The sequence below is a fragment of the Tachysurus fulvidraco genome, chromosome 4 (assembly GCF_022655615.1).
Source record: "Tachysurus fulvidraco isolate hzauxx_2018 chromosome 4, HZAU_PFXX_2.0, whole genome shotgun sequence".
NCBI lineage: Eukaryota > Metazoa > Chordata > Actinopteri > Siluriformes > Bagridae > Tachysurus > Tachysurus fulvidraco.
The window spans coordinates 6,660,651-6,673,694 of record NC_062521.1 but is presented as its reverse complement, the minus strand read 5'-3'; the positions used below and the strand labels follow the sequence as shown (position 1 = coordinate 6,673,694).

Genomic DNA, 13,044 nt, shown 5'->3' with positions numbered 1-13,044 from the left:
ATGAGAGAGTGTGTATGCCCTGCGATGGGTTGGCACTCCGTCCATTGTGTATCCTGCCTTGATGCCTGATGATGCCTGAGATAGGCACAGGCTCCCCGTGATCCGAGAAGTTCGGATAAGCGGTAGAAAATGAATGAATAATGCAACTATATAATGCTTTTTGTACAGTGGGAAGACTAGAAACTAGAAAGCACAGAGGAAATGCACATGGACATGTGGAGACCATGAAGAGATGCTGCAGAGACAGGAAACCAAGCTTGACCTGGGAGCTTTGTGGTGGCAATGCAATCCACCTCTCAGTACAGATTTAAATACCCTGAGTCCCCTTGGATAGGCTCCAGGTTCCCTGTGACCCTGTGAGGAGCTAATCAGTACAAAAATGGGTAAATAGGAAAGTGGCAATAGTGCAAAGAAAAAAAATATTGCATTTAAAACTCAAGAGCATTTGTTAATGTTCACTTCAAACATCAGAACATGACGCAGATAGGCTACTACAGCAGGAAGCTACATGGGGTGGGGTACTTCCATGAGGCCAAGCAGTCAAATGTGAAGCTAGTGTGCACAAGCTCACTGTATAAACAAATACGGTTATAGGCCTAGGTATGTATTTTTAAAGCCTTTATAGTAAAGCTATAATAAAATGGTCTTAGATATTCACAATGGGTTTTGTAGTAATCCAAACAATCTGTATTTATTGCAAGCTGCTTTACTTACCATGCTCCTGTCTAATACGATTATTATTATTGTTGTTTTTCTTATATAACATTATTTTATATAATAGTATATAGTATATACCAAGTATATAGTCCCATATCTGAGGACCATGTGAGAATAAAAATAAATTTGATTTGGGTCTATTTCACTCATGCAAATATAAAATTGTAACCCTTCATACAAGCAATTAGAAATAAAGCTGTATTTATTTCTTGTTTGAAAGATTATGCAAGCTTTTTAACAAAGCATGAAAAAAGACTATCTAAACATGTAAATTACTATTTTGCCTATTTAAAGAGATTTTCCATCTCATTATTATTATTATTATTATTATTATTATTATTATTATTATTATTATTATTATTATTTATTTATTTATTTAATCTTCTTCTTCTTAATCGTCTTTTTCTTCTTCCTCTTCCTATTATTATTATTATTATTATTATTATTATTATTATTAATCGTTTTCTTCTTATTATTATTATCATATTTATTATTATCATCATCATCATCATTATTAACGTTATTATTATTATTATTAGTAGTAGTAGTAGTAGTGTTAGTAGTAGTATCATCATCATCATCATCATTATTATTATTTATTTATTTATTTAATCTTTTTCTTCTTAATCGTCTTTTTCTTCTTCCTGTTCCTATTATTATTATTATTATTATTATTATTATTAATCGTTTTCTTCTTCTTATTATTATTATCATATTCATTATTATTATCATCATCATTATTAAAGTTATTATTATTATTAGTAGTAGTAGTAGTGTTAGTAGTAGTATCATCATCATCATCATCATCATCATTATTATTATTATTATTATTATTATTATTATTATTATTATTATTATTATTATTATAGGTTCACATACCAAAGACTTTTGTGTATTTGTGCGATAATAAACATTTAGTTGAAGGCAGTATACTGTAGCTGGCTTCACACGCCTGGCTGTGTACAACTGAATGCGACTTTGCTCCTGCTACGTTTCTGCCTGACGGTAAACATGATGGCTGCCGTGTGGCGCGCTCGGAAATTTGCTCGCGGCGTCGTCCGTTTCTCCGACCGTGATCTGTAAACAAAAACACACACGCCGATACTGCACGGTTTCCCGCGCCACAACAACACGTCAAAGATACGCCAACATGGTAGATATGTTTAAACATCTATAACTATTCCAGTTAGCTTAGTAATCTGTTTGCTTCTTTAGCTAAAGTGGCTAATAATGCAACATATATGACGTATAGTGTTACTTTTCCCACCCGTCTTCCGGCAAGTCTTGCCTACAGCTTTGTCCAATCAGAGTTCTGAACGAAGGGGCGGGGCATGAATAGCCAATCATCGCGTTGGGTCGGAAAACGTGTAGGGAAAAAAGCACATACCTTAGCAGATACTGTTTTGTTTTGACATGTTAATGCTGCCACTATAGCTAGTAAGCTACTTAGTTTGTTTAAACAGTCAGGTATAGCGACATAGTATTGTATTTTACCATCACCTTATACGATTTATGATATATTTCTGTTAGTTGCATGGCTAAAAAAATATTTTTAATATTTAAGGAAACTGGAGTTTGCTGAAAAAAGGCTTCTAGAAGTATCCATCTGACGGCCATGTTAATTTGCATACAGGGCTAACTCATTTGCATGATTGTTGCGTCACTATTTCTATTTATAATATATATTTACACAATCCGATTAAATTCTAATTTATTTGTGTAGCGATTTTAACGATTGACATTGTCTCAGAGCAGCTTTACAGAACATAAACATAGAACAAAAGGTTATTATAAAGAATAATATAAAGATTAATAGAATACAAAAAAAATCAAGATTATTATTAGAGATATTTAAATGTGTTTGTATTTATCAAGTCTGAGGTGACTGTAGTGAGGAGGAAAAACTTCCTTAGATGGTAAAGTAAGAAACCTTAAGAGGAACCAGACTCAAGCGGAACCTCGTCCTCATATGTGTGACACCGGAGGGTGTGATTATACAGTCTGATGTTGTCCTCAAAGACCACATGGAGTTGGTGTCTCCTCTTTAGTATCGCAGAGTCTAACTGGAGCTGGAACATCTCTAGATGCCTGAGATATTTATAATACGCACATTTTACACACAGTTTATCATAAGGTAATTCTGTTATGTTTTATTATATTATTGGGCTTATTAGAGTAGAATAGCTGTAGTATAAAGGATGAATGTGAATATATGGATCACATAAATAGAAAAAGTATGAGGAAGGGTAAGAATAGTGTTTAAGGTGTTGAAGGTTGTGAGTTTGAATCCCAGGTCCACCAAGCTGCCACTGTTGGGCTCTTGAACAAGGCCCTCAACCCTCAATTGTTGTCCTGGATAAGGGTGTCTGCCAAATGCTATAAATGTAAATGAATCATTTGAGTTGTTTCAAAGGGGCTTTTTACACCTGGTCACTTCATGCGTTTTCTGTGATCCGATAGCTATCCGATCGTAAAAAGACCAGGTGTAAATGCCCTCCGAAACGGTTTCGAGACGGATATAAATCCGATCACTCAAACCACTTCAGGAGGTGGTCTGGGACGCATTTCAGATGAAACTGGACAGGTGGACAGAAACAAATATGTTTTCCCACCAGCGCTGGCTCTGATCTTTCACCCAGGTGTCTCGTTGGGTCTTAAAATGCACTGCTGCTGCCAGCGAAAATGCAGCAAACAGTAAATGCTGTTTTTTTTGTAGCAACCGCATACACCAAAGCATGTTCCATTTCAATTACCCCGGAAATGAGCTAAAATATATTTGCATTATGGGCGGGAGTAGAAAGATCGGATTGATATCCAATTCGCCAAGACGCATTTATGTGGCCTAATGTAAATGGAACAGTTTTAACAAATCAGATAGCTATCGGATCAGAGAAAACACATGAAGTGACCAGGTGTAAAAAGGCCCAAAAAAACACCTTTACGAATGAAGAGTCAATAAATGTGCTGAACTGGTGAACGCATTTAATTATTCCTCATTGTGTGTGTTATTCATTTATGCTACACCCACTTTCATCTTCTATAGTATAAAGCTTTAAAAGAGCCAGAGATAGATCAGTAACAATCATGAAACCTAAATGCTCTCATGACATGCAGCATATAACGTCTATGTGAACTCTGTCTCGGTGAGAAGTTTGAGAAATCTGAACTTGTGTGTTCCAGAGATCTGTCAATGTTTAACTGACAGAGTTACTCAATTGCATAAACTTTGTATTTGTACAGCTGCATTCTAAAGGTGAAGCATGTTACACATCAACCATCTGTAATATGATCATTTCCTCCTTAACAGGATGAAATTAACCAAAATGTGACTGCTGGTTCTGTCGAAGAGGCGGAAGATGAAAATTCCGAGGACTCTAATTTGCAGGTCAGTCCTACGTACATCAATGGTTTCTATAGCAACCAAAGATTTACCCAGATGCAGTTGACTGATGCGAATCCAGAGCTACTTACACATGAGGCGAAGTAGTTAGGAGTTGGAAATTGGTCAGAAACAAATATTTAGTATGCAGTACTTCACACAGGTGCTAGAAGAGTAAACAAATCTAAACACAAGGGTTAGATTAAGTATTTTGTTATTAAGCACTCAGGATATGATGTATAATTTGTAATAGGATACATGTATGTGTTAGTGTTGTATATATAAACCTCTTATCTGTTACACTGCAGCACCGTTGAACTCTCAAATCTGCTTATATAGTAGGGTTGCAAAATTCTGGGAATTTTCACGGCTGGAGACTTTCCATGGGAATTTACGGGAAAATATGGAAATTAATGGGAATATATGGGGATTAATTGGGAATTTACAAAATTGTAGGTTAGCCTATAACTGGGAACTTAAAACAACCAGATTTACTGCTATTTCAGAATTTCTACCCTGCACATTCATCAATCCCATGCACACAGCACTTTACCTACTGCAGGGCTATTGAATCCGGACCCCTTAATGCACTGTGCATTCCTCCATAACATAAAACAGATCATTTCTTGAATCCTGCACCCAAAATAACGTCAATAAATGTCCATCTTGGTGATTATTTCCATAAACCCCACCCTCACCCTCCTCGGCCCTTAATACCACAGAAAAATGAATTCCACAGGTTTACATTTGAGTTTGAGAATTACTTAACTTCAAGTAAGTTTAGATTTTACTTTGGTAAATAAATTTTATCTTTGGTATCTAAGTTTATTTAGCACATACCAAAATGTGTTTACTCACTAGCTAATTAGCCAGTAAATCAGATGCTAATGCTAAATGTAAGCTAGCACTATTTCATTGACAGTTTATGAGGCTAGCTAGCTCAAGCTTTTATGTTCTTTCTTCTATCCTCTCTGATAGCCAGTTCTTAGCATGTTATTTTACAGAAATACAGTCAAATGGTCAAATGGTCAAAAGTTTTTACTATATATATTTAATGTTTTTGAAATAAGTCTCTTATGATAGTCAAGCATGAATTTGTATGAATAAAAATACAGGACAAACTGTTTGTGAAATATTATTATTATTACACAGGCTTTCTGATTTGATTTACTTTAAAATATAATGGATTTCTCTGATGCAAAGCTGAATTTTTATCAGCCATATCATCCTTCAGAAATCATTCTAATCATGATGATTTCTCATCATTTTTAGAGTTTTTGTGCTCCTCAGAATCTTGTAGAAACTGTTATAATTTTTCAGGATTCTTTGCTTAATAAAATTTAAATTTAAATTGTAAATTTAATTTTAAATTGTAATAATATTTCACAATCTCACTGTTTTTTCTCTCTCTTTATCTTTGATAAAATAAATCAGGCTTAAATGAGCATAAAATACTTCTTTCCAAAACGTAAAAAAAAAAATTGTAATTTGTCCAAATTTTTGACAGAACTATTCTATATAGGTTATAGTTTGTTTTAGCAAGCCTGCTGATCGAGGAGTATTTATTCATCTATTTCTATCCATTTCCATCAATTGTAAAATCTGTTTTATTCCAAAGAATTCCAATTGTTCAACTAAATATTTATAATACAAATAACTATATTAAAAAATTTCAGTCTTATTCTATAGAACTACTCCATGCACACCATCTCATGTGTGAATAGATTCCACCTTAGCCAGTGTTGTCAAAATGTCTTTTTTATTTTTTTTTTAGTTTATATAAACTTCCTCAAATTTCTAATTAATCCCCATACATTCCCATAAATTCTCAGTAAGTTTCCAACTTGGGATATTTCCAGAATTCCCCCGATGGAAAGTTTCTTTTATTTATGATAGTTTTTATTCTTTTTCATCCCCTTCTGAACAACGTATCATTCTGTTCCCACCCCAAAGGGGTTGCTGTTTGCTCCATGTTTTGTCTTATGACCGAGTGATTAGTTGGTGATTCAGATATTCATCGGTAATCTTCTGACTCCTTTTTTCTTTTCAGCTGGAGCTTAACGTTTTTAGGGCTCAGTGGATGTCAGAGCTGCGTCCTGGCTCTGGGATTAGGACTAGATTGTCCAAATCTGCTGAACGGAGGAAGACACAGGAGCTGGTCAGAGAGGAGAAAGTAGGTGGCAGTGATGTGTTAGAACTCGAACAACTCCTCATTAATTAAAACACTCATTTGGATGTAATACTCATGTAGATAATACAGTCACAATAAAAGTCTTTATTTCCAGTAAGGAGTCCATTAGACTAACTGAAACCTCAATGCGATCGACTTCAACATATAACCATATCAATTTTGCTTGGTTTTGATTTCTACACTTCTACTTGGATGAAACATACTGTTCAATTTTTAAACTGCTCTTTTGTATTAGTTTTATAGTATTTAGCAATCTTCTTTATCCAAAGGGACTTACATAAAAGTGCTTCAGAGTCTCTGTGTAAACACATCCTTATGCTGGTTCACTTAATCAGAGGCTAAGAAAAAAAGCTTTTTTATCTTATTATATAAGATATACAATTGTATAATATAAGAAGGGGGGGGGTGAGAGTCAAAACAAATCCATAAATTAAGCTGAATAAAAATTATCGTTTCATTATGATGAAAGAAGTAGTGCTATATAATCAGAGGACTGGCTGGTCTATCCAAAAGCCTCAGCTGATTTATTTGTGTTATTATTATTATTATTATTATTATTATTATTATTATTCAGTTTTATCGGAAGAGACATGAGTCAAAATAGCTTCCAATTCAGTCCTTCTGTCTTTACTTTGATTGGTCATTTCATGCTCAGCTGTCTGTACACATGACCTTTTATGGAGTTTTGTGGGCGTGACTACATGCAAATGAGCTGTGTGAAAAATCCTACATTGCACTTTCACGAGTGATCAACATGCACACTTGAGCACAAAGAAGTTTATCTGACTTCCCAAAACCTCTGTATATCCGGCAGAAAACTTTTGTTTGGATTGGATTATTTACACACAAGTTCGCTAAAGGATTAATAACCAAGGTCCGCTGTCCATGACTATTCACTTATAGCGTGACAAACCGAAAACCATGACTTTGAGGTATGATTATCACACAGTGACATTTGTCCTGCTGTTCCATCCTCGCTTTGAATCCAGTAAAAACCTAAACGATTGATTCATCCCCTTCTGGATTCTTGCAGGCTCGAGAGCTGTTCCTCAAAGCTGTTGAAGAGGAGCAAAATGGAGCTGTTTACGAAGGTAATTCTTAAATTGAAAAGTATTATATGTGATCAAGTAAAGAATTATAGCATTGCATTACATCATACCATGGGCATAAATTTCATTTAACAGTAGGGGGGGCAATAAATATAAAATTTCTCCTGAGCAATTTTTGAAATAATACAGTCTAATTGTACTTCTAAAGATACGGTGAAAAACTTTGCTTTTATCATTATTATTGTAGCACGGAGACTGCGTCATTATGGTTATCTTCAAAGTTTTTCTCGACGGCTTTGGCGTGTTGGTTGCAGTGCACTATGTAACAAGCTATTGTAAACAAGCTAACGTTAACTAGAGATTTTAATCACTAATATAGCAGATTCATGGAAAATTACATCGGTAATCAGCATTTTTGCCGCAACTAATTTATGAATGAGTCTGCAGCAACTACAGCAAAGAGAATCGCTTGATTTAAAGTGAATAAAATCCCCTACTTAATGGAGTTTAACGTTAATTGAGCCGCAGCCACACACCTGACTCGTGTGTGCAGAGTAGGTGAGATGTACTGGGAAAGGAGGCAGTGGGTCACACCACTGTGAGGAAGGGGAGGGGGGACTCAACTGTTTCTAAATGCATTTAGAAATGCTTTTTGCATTTTTTTTCTACTTACACAATTATTTATGTATACATACATATATTTTTCACAATAGAGAGTGCGATATTTTTCAAATAATTTTTTGGGATTTACGCCCATGCATCATACACAATAATGTTGATTCCTCAAATCTGATTGGTCAGAAGGTGTTGACTGAACTGTCTCGTTATTTAACCTTCCTTTATTACATTACTTCTGTTATTCAGTTATAACAGTTTTTTTGTGACTTTATATTGGATTTTTTTCCCCATTGCAGCTATCAAATACTACAAGAGTGCAATGCAGCTTGTGCCTGACATTGAGTTTAAGATCAACTACAGCAGATCTCCTGATCCAGACCGAATGGGTGGCAGCTAGTAAGGGTTAAACATTTGTTCTTCCTATATGTATAGTGTAGTATATATACAGAAGGTTACACAAGTAGCTTTGACTCTTGGTGTCGACTCCCTCTTATTTTACCTTATCCAGTCTGGAGCAGAACAAAAATGGTGGCGAGATCGATGATCTCCTTGCGTACCTGGAGCATCAGCTGACTGTAGAGCATTCCTCCCAGAAGATTTGTCAGCCTGAGGTGGAGACATCACAGGTGCATATTTCAGGTAATATTTTATTTCAAACCTATCGCTGGACATGATTTATTTCTTATTATTACTAATTTTTTTTTAAATATGTCATTGACGGTGATGTATTTCTGGTGCATGTATTTGTAGCTTTGCCCCTTGAGGTGCTGATGTACATCTTCCGCTGGGTGGTGAGCTCAGATTTGGACATGCGAGCTTTAGAGCAGCTTTCCCTTGTCTGCAGGGGTTTCTACATCTGTGCAAGGTGAAGGCCAGGTTATTTTTGTCATGCTAATGTAAACCAGGTCTAAGTGAACTACTTTGAAGGTTGTTTTTGCCACGAAGAAAGAAAGAAAGTTTAAAAAAAAAAAAAAAACTCTTTGCTTTACAAAACACTTTGTGCATAAATGCCCACTGCAGCTACAATAGATAAAAGGACATGGACACTTAAGCATCTCACATTAGCATTGCATGGGATTGTTAAACATCTTAATCTAAAACCGTGAGCTTTATTATGGAGTCAGTCCCCCGTTTGCGGTTTGAATAAGCTCTGCTGTTCTGGGAAGGCTTTCTAACGGATTTAGTGGAGTGTGGTTGTGGGGAATTGTGTTCATTCAGCTACAGGAGCATTAGCGAGGTCAATTCATCCCAAAAGGCGTTCAGTAGGGGTTACGGTCAGGTTTCTGTGTATTACACTCAGGTTCTTCCACTCTAGCCTTGACAAACCTTGTCTTCATAGAGCTCACTTTGTGCATTGTCATGGAGGAACCATGTCAAAGCCAGAGAAGGCAAACTTGAAATTTTACCACATCAAAGGTTTTGTGTACTTGTTACTTTGAGGCAACAGTCAGTGGAAAATCCTGTATATGGGCATGATGTTCAGGTGTCCAGAAACCTTTAGCTACTTATTGTGTGTTTTAACTTTTAATGCATTTTTCATGGTGACGAAATTGTCATCGTTCATGCACACATCTCTACACAGGGACCCTGAGATTTGGCGCTCGGCCTGTTTGAGGGTATGGGGCCGGAGCTGCACCAAACTGCTGCCGTTCACCTCGTGGAGGAACATGTTCTTAGAGCGGCCACGTGTACGCTTCGATGGTGTGTGTCTTTCCTTGTAGGATTCTGAGCAATTCAGCCTTTATAGTAGTAGAAATATAATGTTTTGTTTATCTGTAGGTGTTTATATCAGTAAAACGTCATACATCCGTCAGGGGGAGGAGTCTCTGGACGGCTTCTACAGAGCTTGGCACCAGGTGGACTATTACAGGTAGAGATGAACTACAGTCAACACACACATTAGAATATGATTTCATAACACGTGTGAAGTCAGCCACAGCTTTGCATGTGTTCCAGGTATTTACGCTTCTTCCCTGACGGACAAGTAATGATGTTGACCACACCTGAGGAGCCTCTGGCCACGGTTCCACGTCTGCGAAGCAAGAACGCAAGGTGGTGTTGCACTTTATAATGTAGTGAGCGAATTCCTTAGATGTTTCTGAAAAGCTTTTATTGCCACCTCGATGCATTTAAAATGGAAAAAAAAAATCAGTGGTATTAAAGTCCACCAGGCACAAGTAAAAAAAAAAAAACAATGCCAAAGCAAATCAATCATCCCATATAATCCGCTTTGGTGATCTCGAACACGGAGCAGCCGAAAAGCCAACAACAAATTTAATTGTACTTTTCCTTTAGACCTTCTTTTCTGAAGATCAACAAAAAGTTGAACTTAGTAGAACATGTAAGCTTTTGCATACAAAGCTGGATTTTATTTATCTAAATTCTGCTGGTCATGGAACAGTCTTGCACCAGGACAGCTTTTAGATCACGCTGACTAGAACGACTAATCAGGATCAGAAAGTCTGAGATTCTCAGCTGAGTTGAATTTGGAGATAAACTTCAGGCTGGAACATCGTGAAGATTCTTTTAATTAAACATGTGTGTGTGTTGAGTTTTTATTGTATTTCTAAGTGACGTGTGCATCTCCATTATGCTCAGGATGGACTCCATCATGATTGGTCACTACCGGCTGTCCCAGGACACAGACAATCAAACCAAAGTTTATGTCGTCGTATCCAAGAGAAAAGACGAGGTGAGTTTCCCAACAACCTTTTTGATATCCAATTTTTCAGACGTCTCTCATGTATAAATGACATTTTGATTGTAGAAGGCGCCCGAGTACCAGAGGAGTCGGTTCTGCAGGCGGTACCCAGTCCCCGATTCTGAACGCTCCTTCCATGTGGGACTGCAGCTTTCCTCTTGGGGGCGCCAGCGCTTCAACAAGCTTGTGTGGATCCATCACTCCTGCCACATCACATACAGGTCCGTCTACGTTTTCCTAAAACCAGCTAATCATTTATGCAGGCTGGCATGTCCTCAACTGTATTACTAATATCTGTCAAAGAAATAACGTGAAACTGGACGTGTTAATTTAGAACTTTAAGCTAAATACTGCTGGATAAATGTCAGTGGGTTATAATGTTACCCTAAATCAGCCTGTAGTAATCAAGACTCCTGTGTATAATAAACTATGCCGGTAATCATAAGCAGAAATCGCAAATGTCAGTTAAAAAACAGAGTTTCTCATTTAAACTCTATAGACTACGGAATAAAGAAGAATGGGAAACTAATGAGTTTAAGTAAAGCTAGAAGCTAGCTGGCAGAAAACTGGATACAATGATGGATGTGCAAGAAAACAAGTTTTATTTATATAGCAACTTGGTTGTTATTATTATTATTATTATTATTATTATTATTATTATTATAGCTCCCTATAACATAACGCTCTTCCTCTTTTCGAGGGTGCTATGATAAGGCCACAGACAATGCTAGAAATATTTAAGAAATAATTATCTAATAAAAATGTCTGTCCATTTTCTCCATTAACATAATGGATTTAAAAACAGCATGAACAGAGTAAAAGGCACATGCACGTTAAATGTTAACATCTGATTCAAAATGTTAAGTGCAAAAGTACTGGTACGTTTGTGCACAGAAATAAAAAGCCTAATTATGCAGCTTAATGTTGCTCTTTAGTGTTCTCGAAATGAATTATCTTGTAGCTGGTAGCCTTAAGGACTTCTCACAAACGTATTTTAATGCTAATTTAGAAAACGGTTATGCAAGTTTCAGACATAATCTTATTAATCCGAGCGTTTGAACTCCAAATTTGAAATCCAAATTAGACGCAGCATGCACCTCGTTTCAAGGTTACTTTCATATTTCAAATGTTAATGTATAATAAGATGCACAGTGTATAATGTGATGATAAGTGTGCTAGGTAGGTGATGTTTCCCCTGCGAAGTAACATTAACTACGAAACTTTTTTGTTTTGTTTTTTTAAGTTTTTTAAAATTTTGTCATTTATTTTTAAAATCTTTTCTTTCAGATCAACTGGAGAAACGGTCATCACGGCGTTCGACCTTGACAAAATGTACACGCCGTTGTATTTCGCTCGCGTAAAGAGCTACACTGCGTTCTCAGAGCGCCCCCTGTAAGGCCACGGCAGAACTGCATGTAGCTGCAACATCACCTATAACAATTTTTTTATGCATTACTGCCCCCAACAAACATATCACCCCCAAATCCTCTTCGCTTTGAGCATGAGACTAATGATTGTAAAATAATAAATTAATAAATATTTGCTTGGGGATTTCAGAAAAATATATTCCTTATAGCCGCGTAGCAGCATTAATTTCCAAGGTTTACTGTTTGAATCGATCACTGGCTTGTTGTTGTAACTGCAGATATACAGTAGATTTAAAGCAGTTGTCTTTTTACTTTTTTTCACCAATGCTGAATGTTTCCACTTCGATATTTTTGTGACGTTTGGTGTGTCTACTGATGACTGAAACAACCAAATAAACAATGTTGAAGGTTGTTTTTTCTTACCTTTGTTTTTGGTAAACTGTTTTTTATCTGTGAAAGTCAATGCAGTTGCAACAGTTCCAAAAAACTCCATTTTGTTTGCTTGATATTAAAAAGCTTGACATTTTTGGGTTATTTTTTGCTTGTTTTCTTGGTTTATTTACCTTCTTACTGGACAGTTGAATGCACACTCGCATTTAATATTAAGGACAAATAATAATAGAATCCACTAATAGTTGAATATGACTGTGTGAACAAGTCTATGAAATGTGAAAAATTGTAAAAAGTAATCTGGAACTTTTTCCATGTCCTTAATTAACTTTAGAATTAATCTGACGCATAGCATTATTTTTTAACTTTGTCCTTCAGGATTAACCAGTTTTACCTAATTTATCACAAATTAGTGAAAAAAAAATGGATTTGCTCATTTTCGACAAAGTTCAATTGGCTTAAGAGGAACATTAATGTCTTCACTTGCTGAGATTTTGTCTGAACCATGCATAAAAAAAAACAGTTTTATAAAATTGTTTGATTATATGTCATATGTCCAGTACACGTGACAGGATAAACACTAATGCTTTTATTTATGCACATTAACAACACACTTAGGGTAGCTTTTAAAT

General features: G+C 36.0%; 1 protein-coding gene across 1 annotated transcript; it reads left to right on the top strand.

Moving 5' to 3' along the window:
* Positions 1-1,682: 1,682 nt before the first annotated feature.
* On the top strand, positions 1,683-12,556 carry fbxo9 (F-box protein 9). Its single transcript, XM_027165675.2, has 13 exons — positions 1,683-1,870; positions 4,025-4,102; positions 6,147-6,269; positions 7,321-7,378; positions 8,251-8,350; positions 8,463-8,593; positions 8,705-8,819; positions 9,537-9,655; positions 9,734-9,824; positions 9,911-10,006; positions 10,553-10,646; positions 10,722-10,876; positions 11,943-12,556. The coding sequence occupies exons 1-13, from the start codon at positions 1,868-1,870 to the stop codon at positions 12,049-12,051; spliced, it is 1,272 nt and encodes a 423-aa protein (XP_027021476.1). The 5' UTR covers positions 1,683-1,867; the 3' UTR covers positions 12,052-12,556.
* Positions 12,557-13,044: the final 488 nt, after the last annotated feature.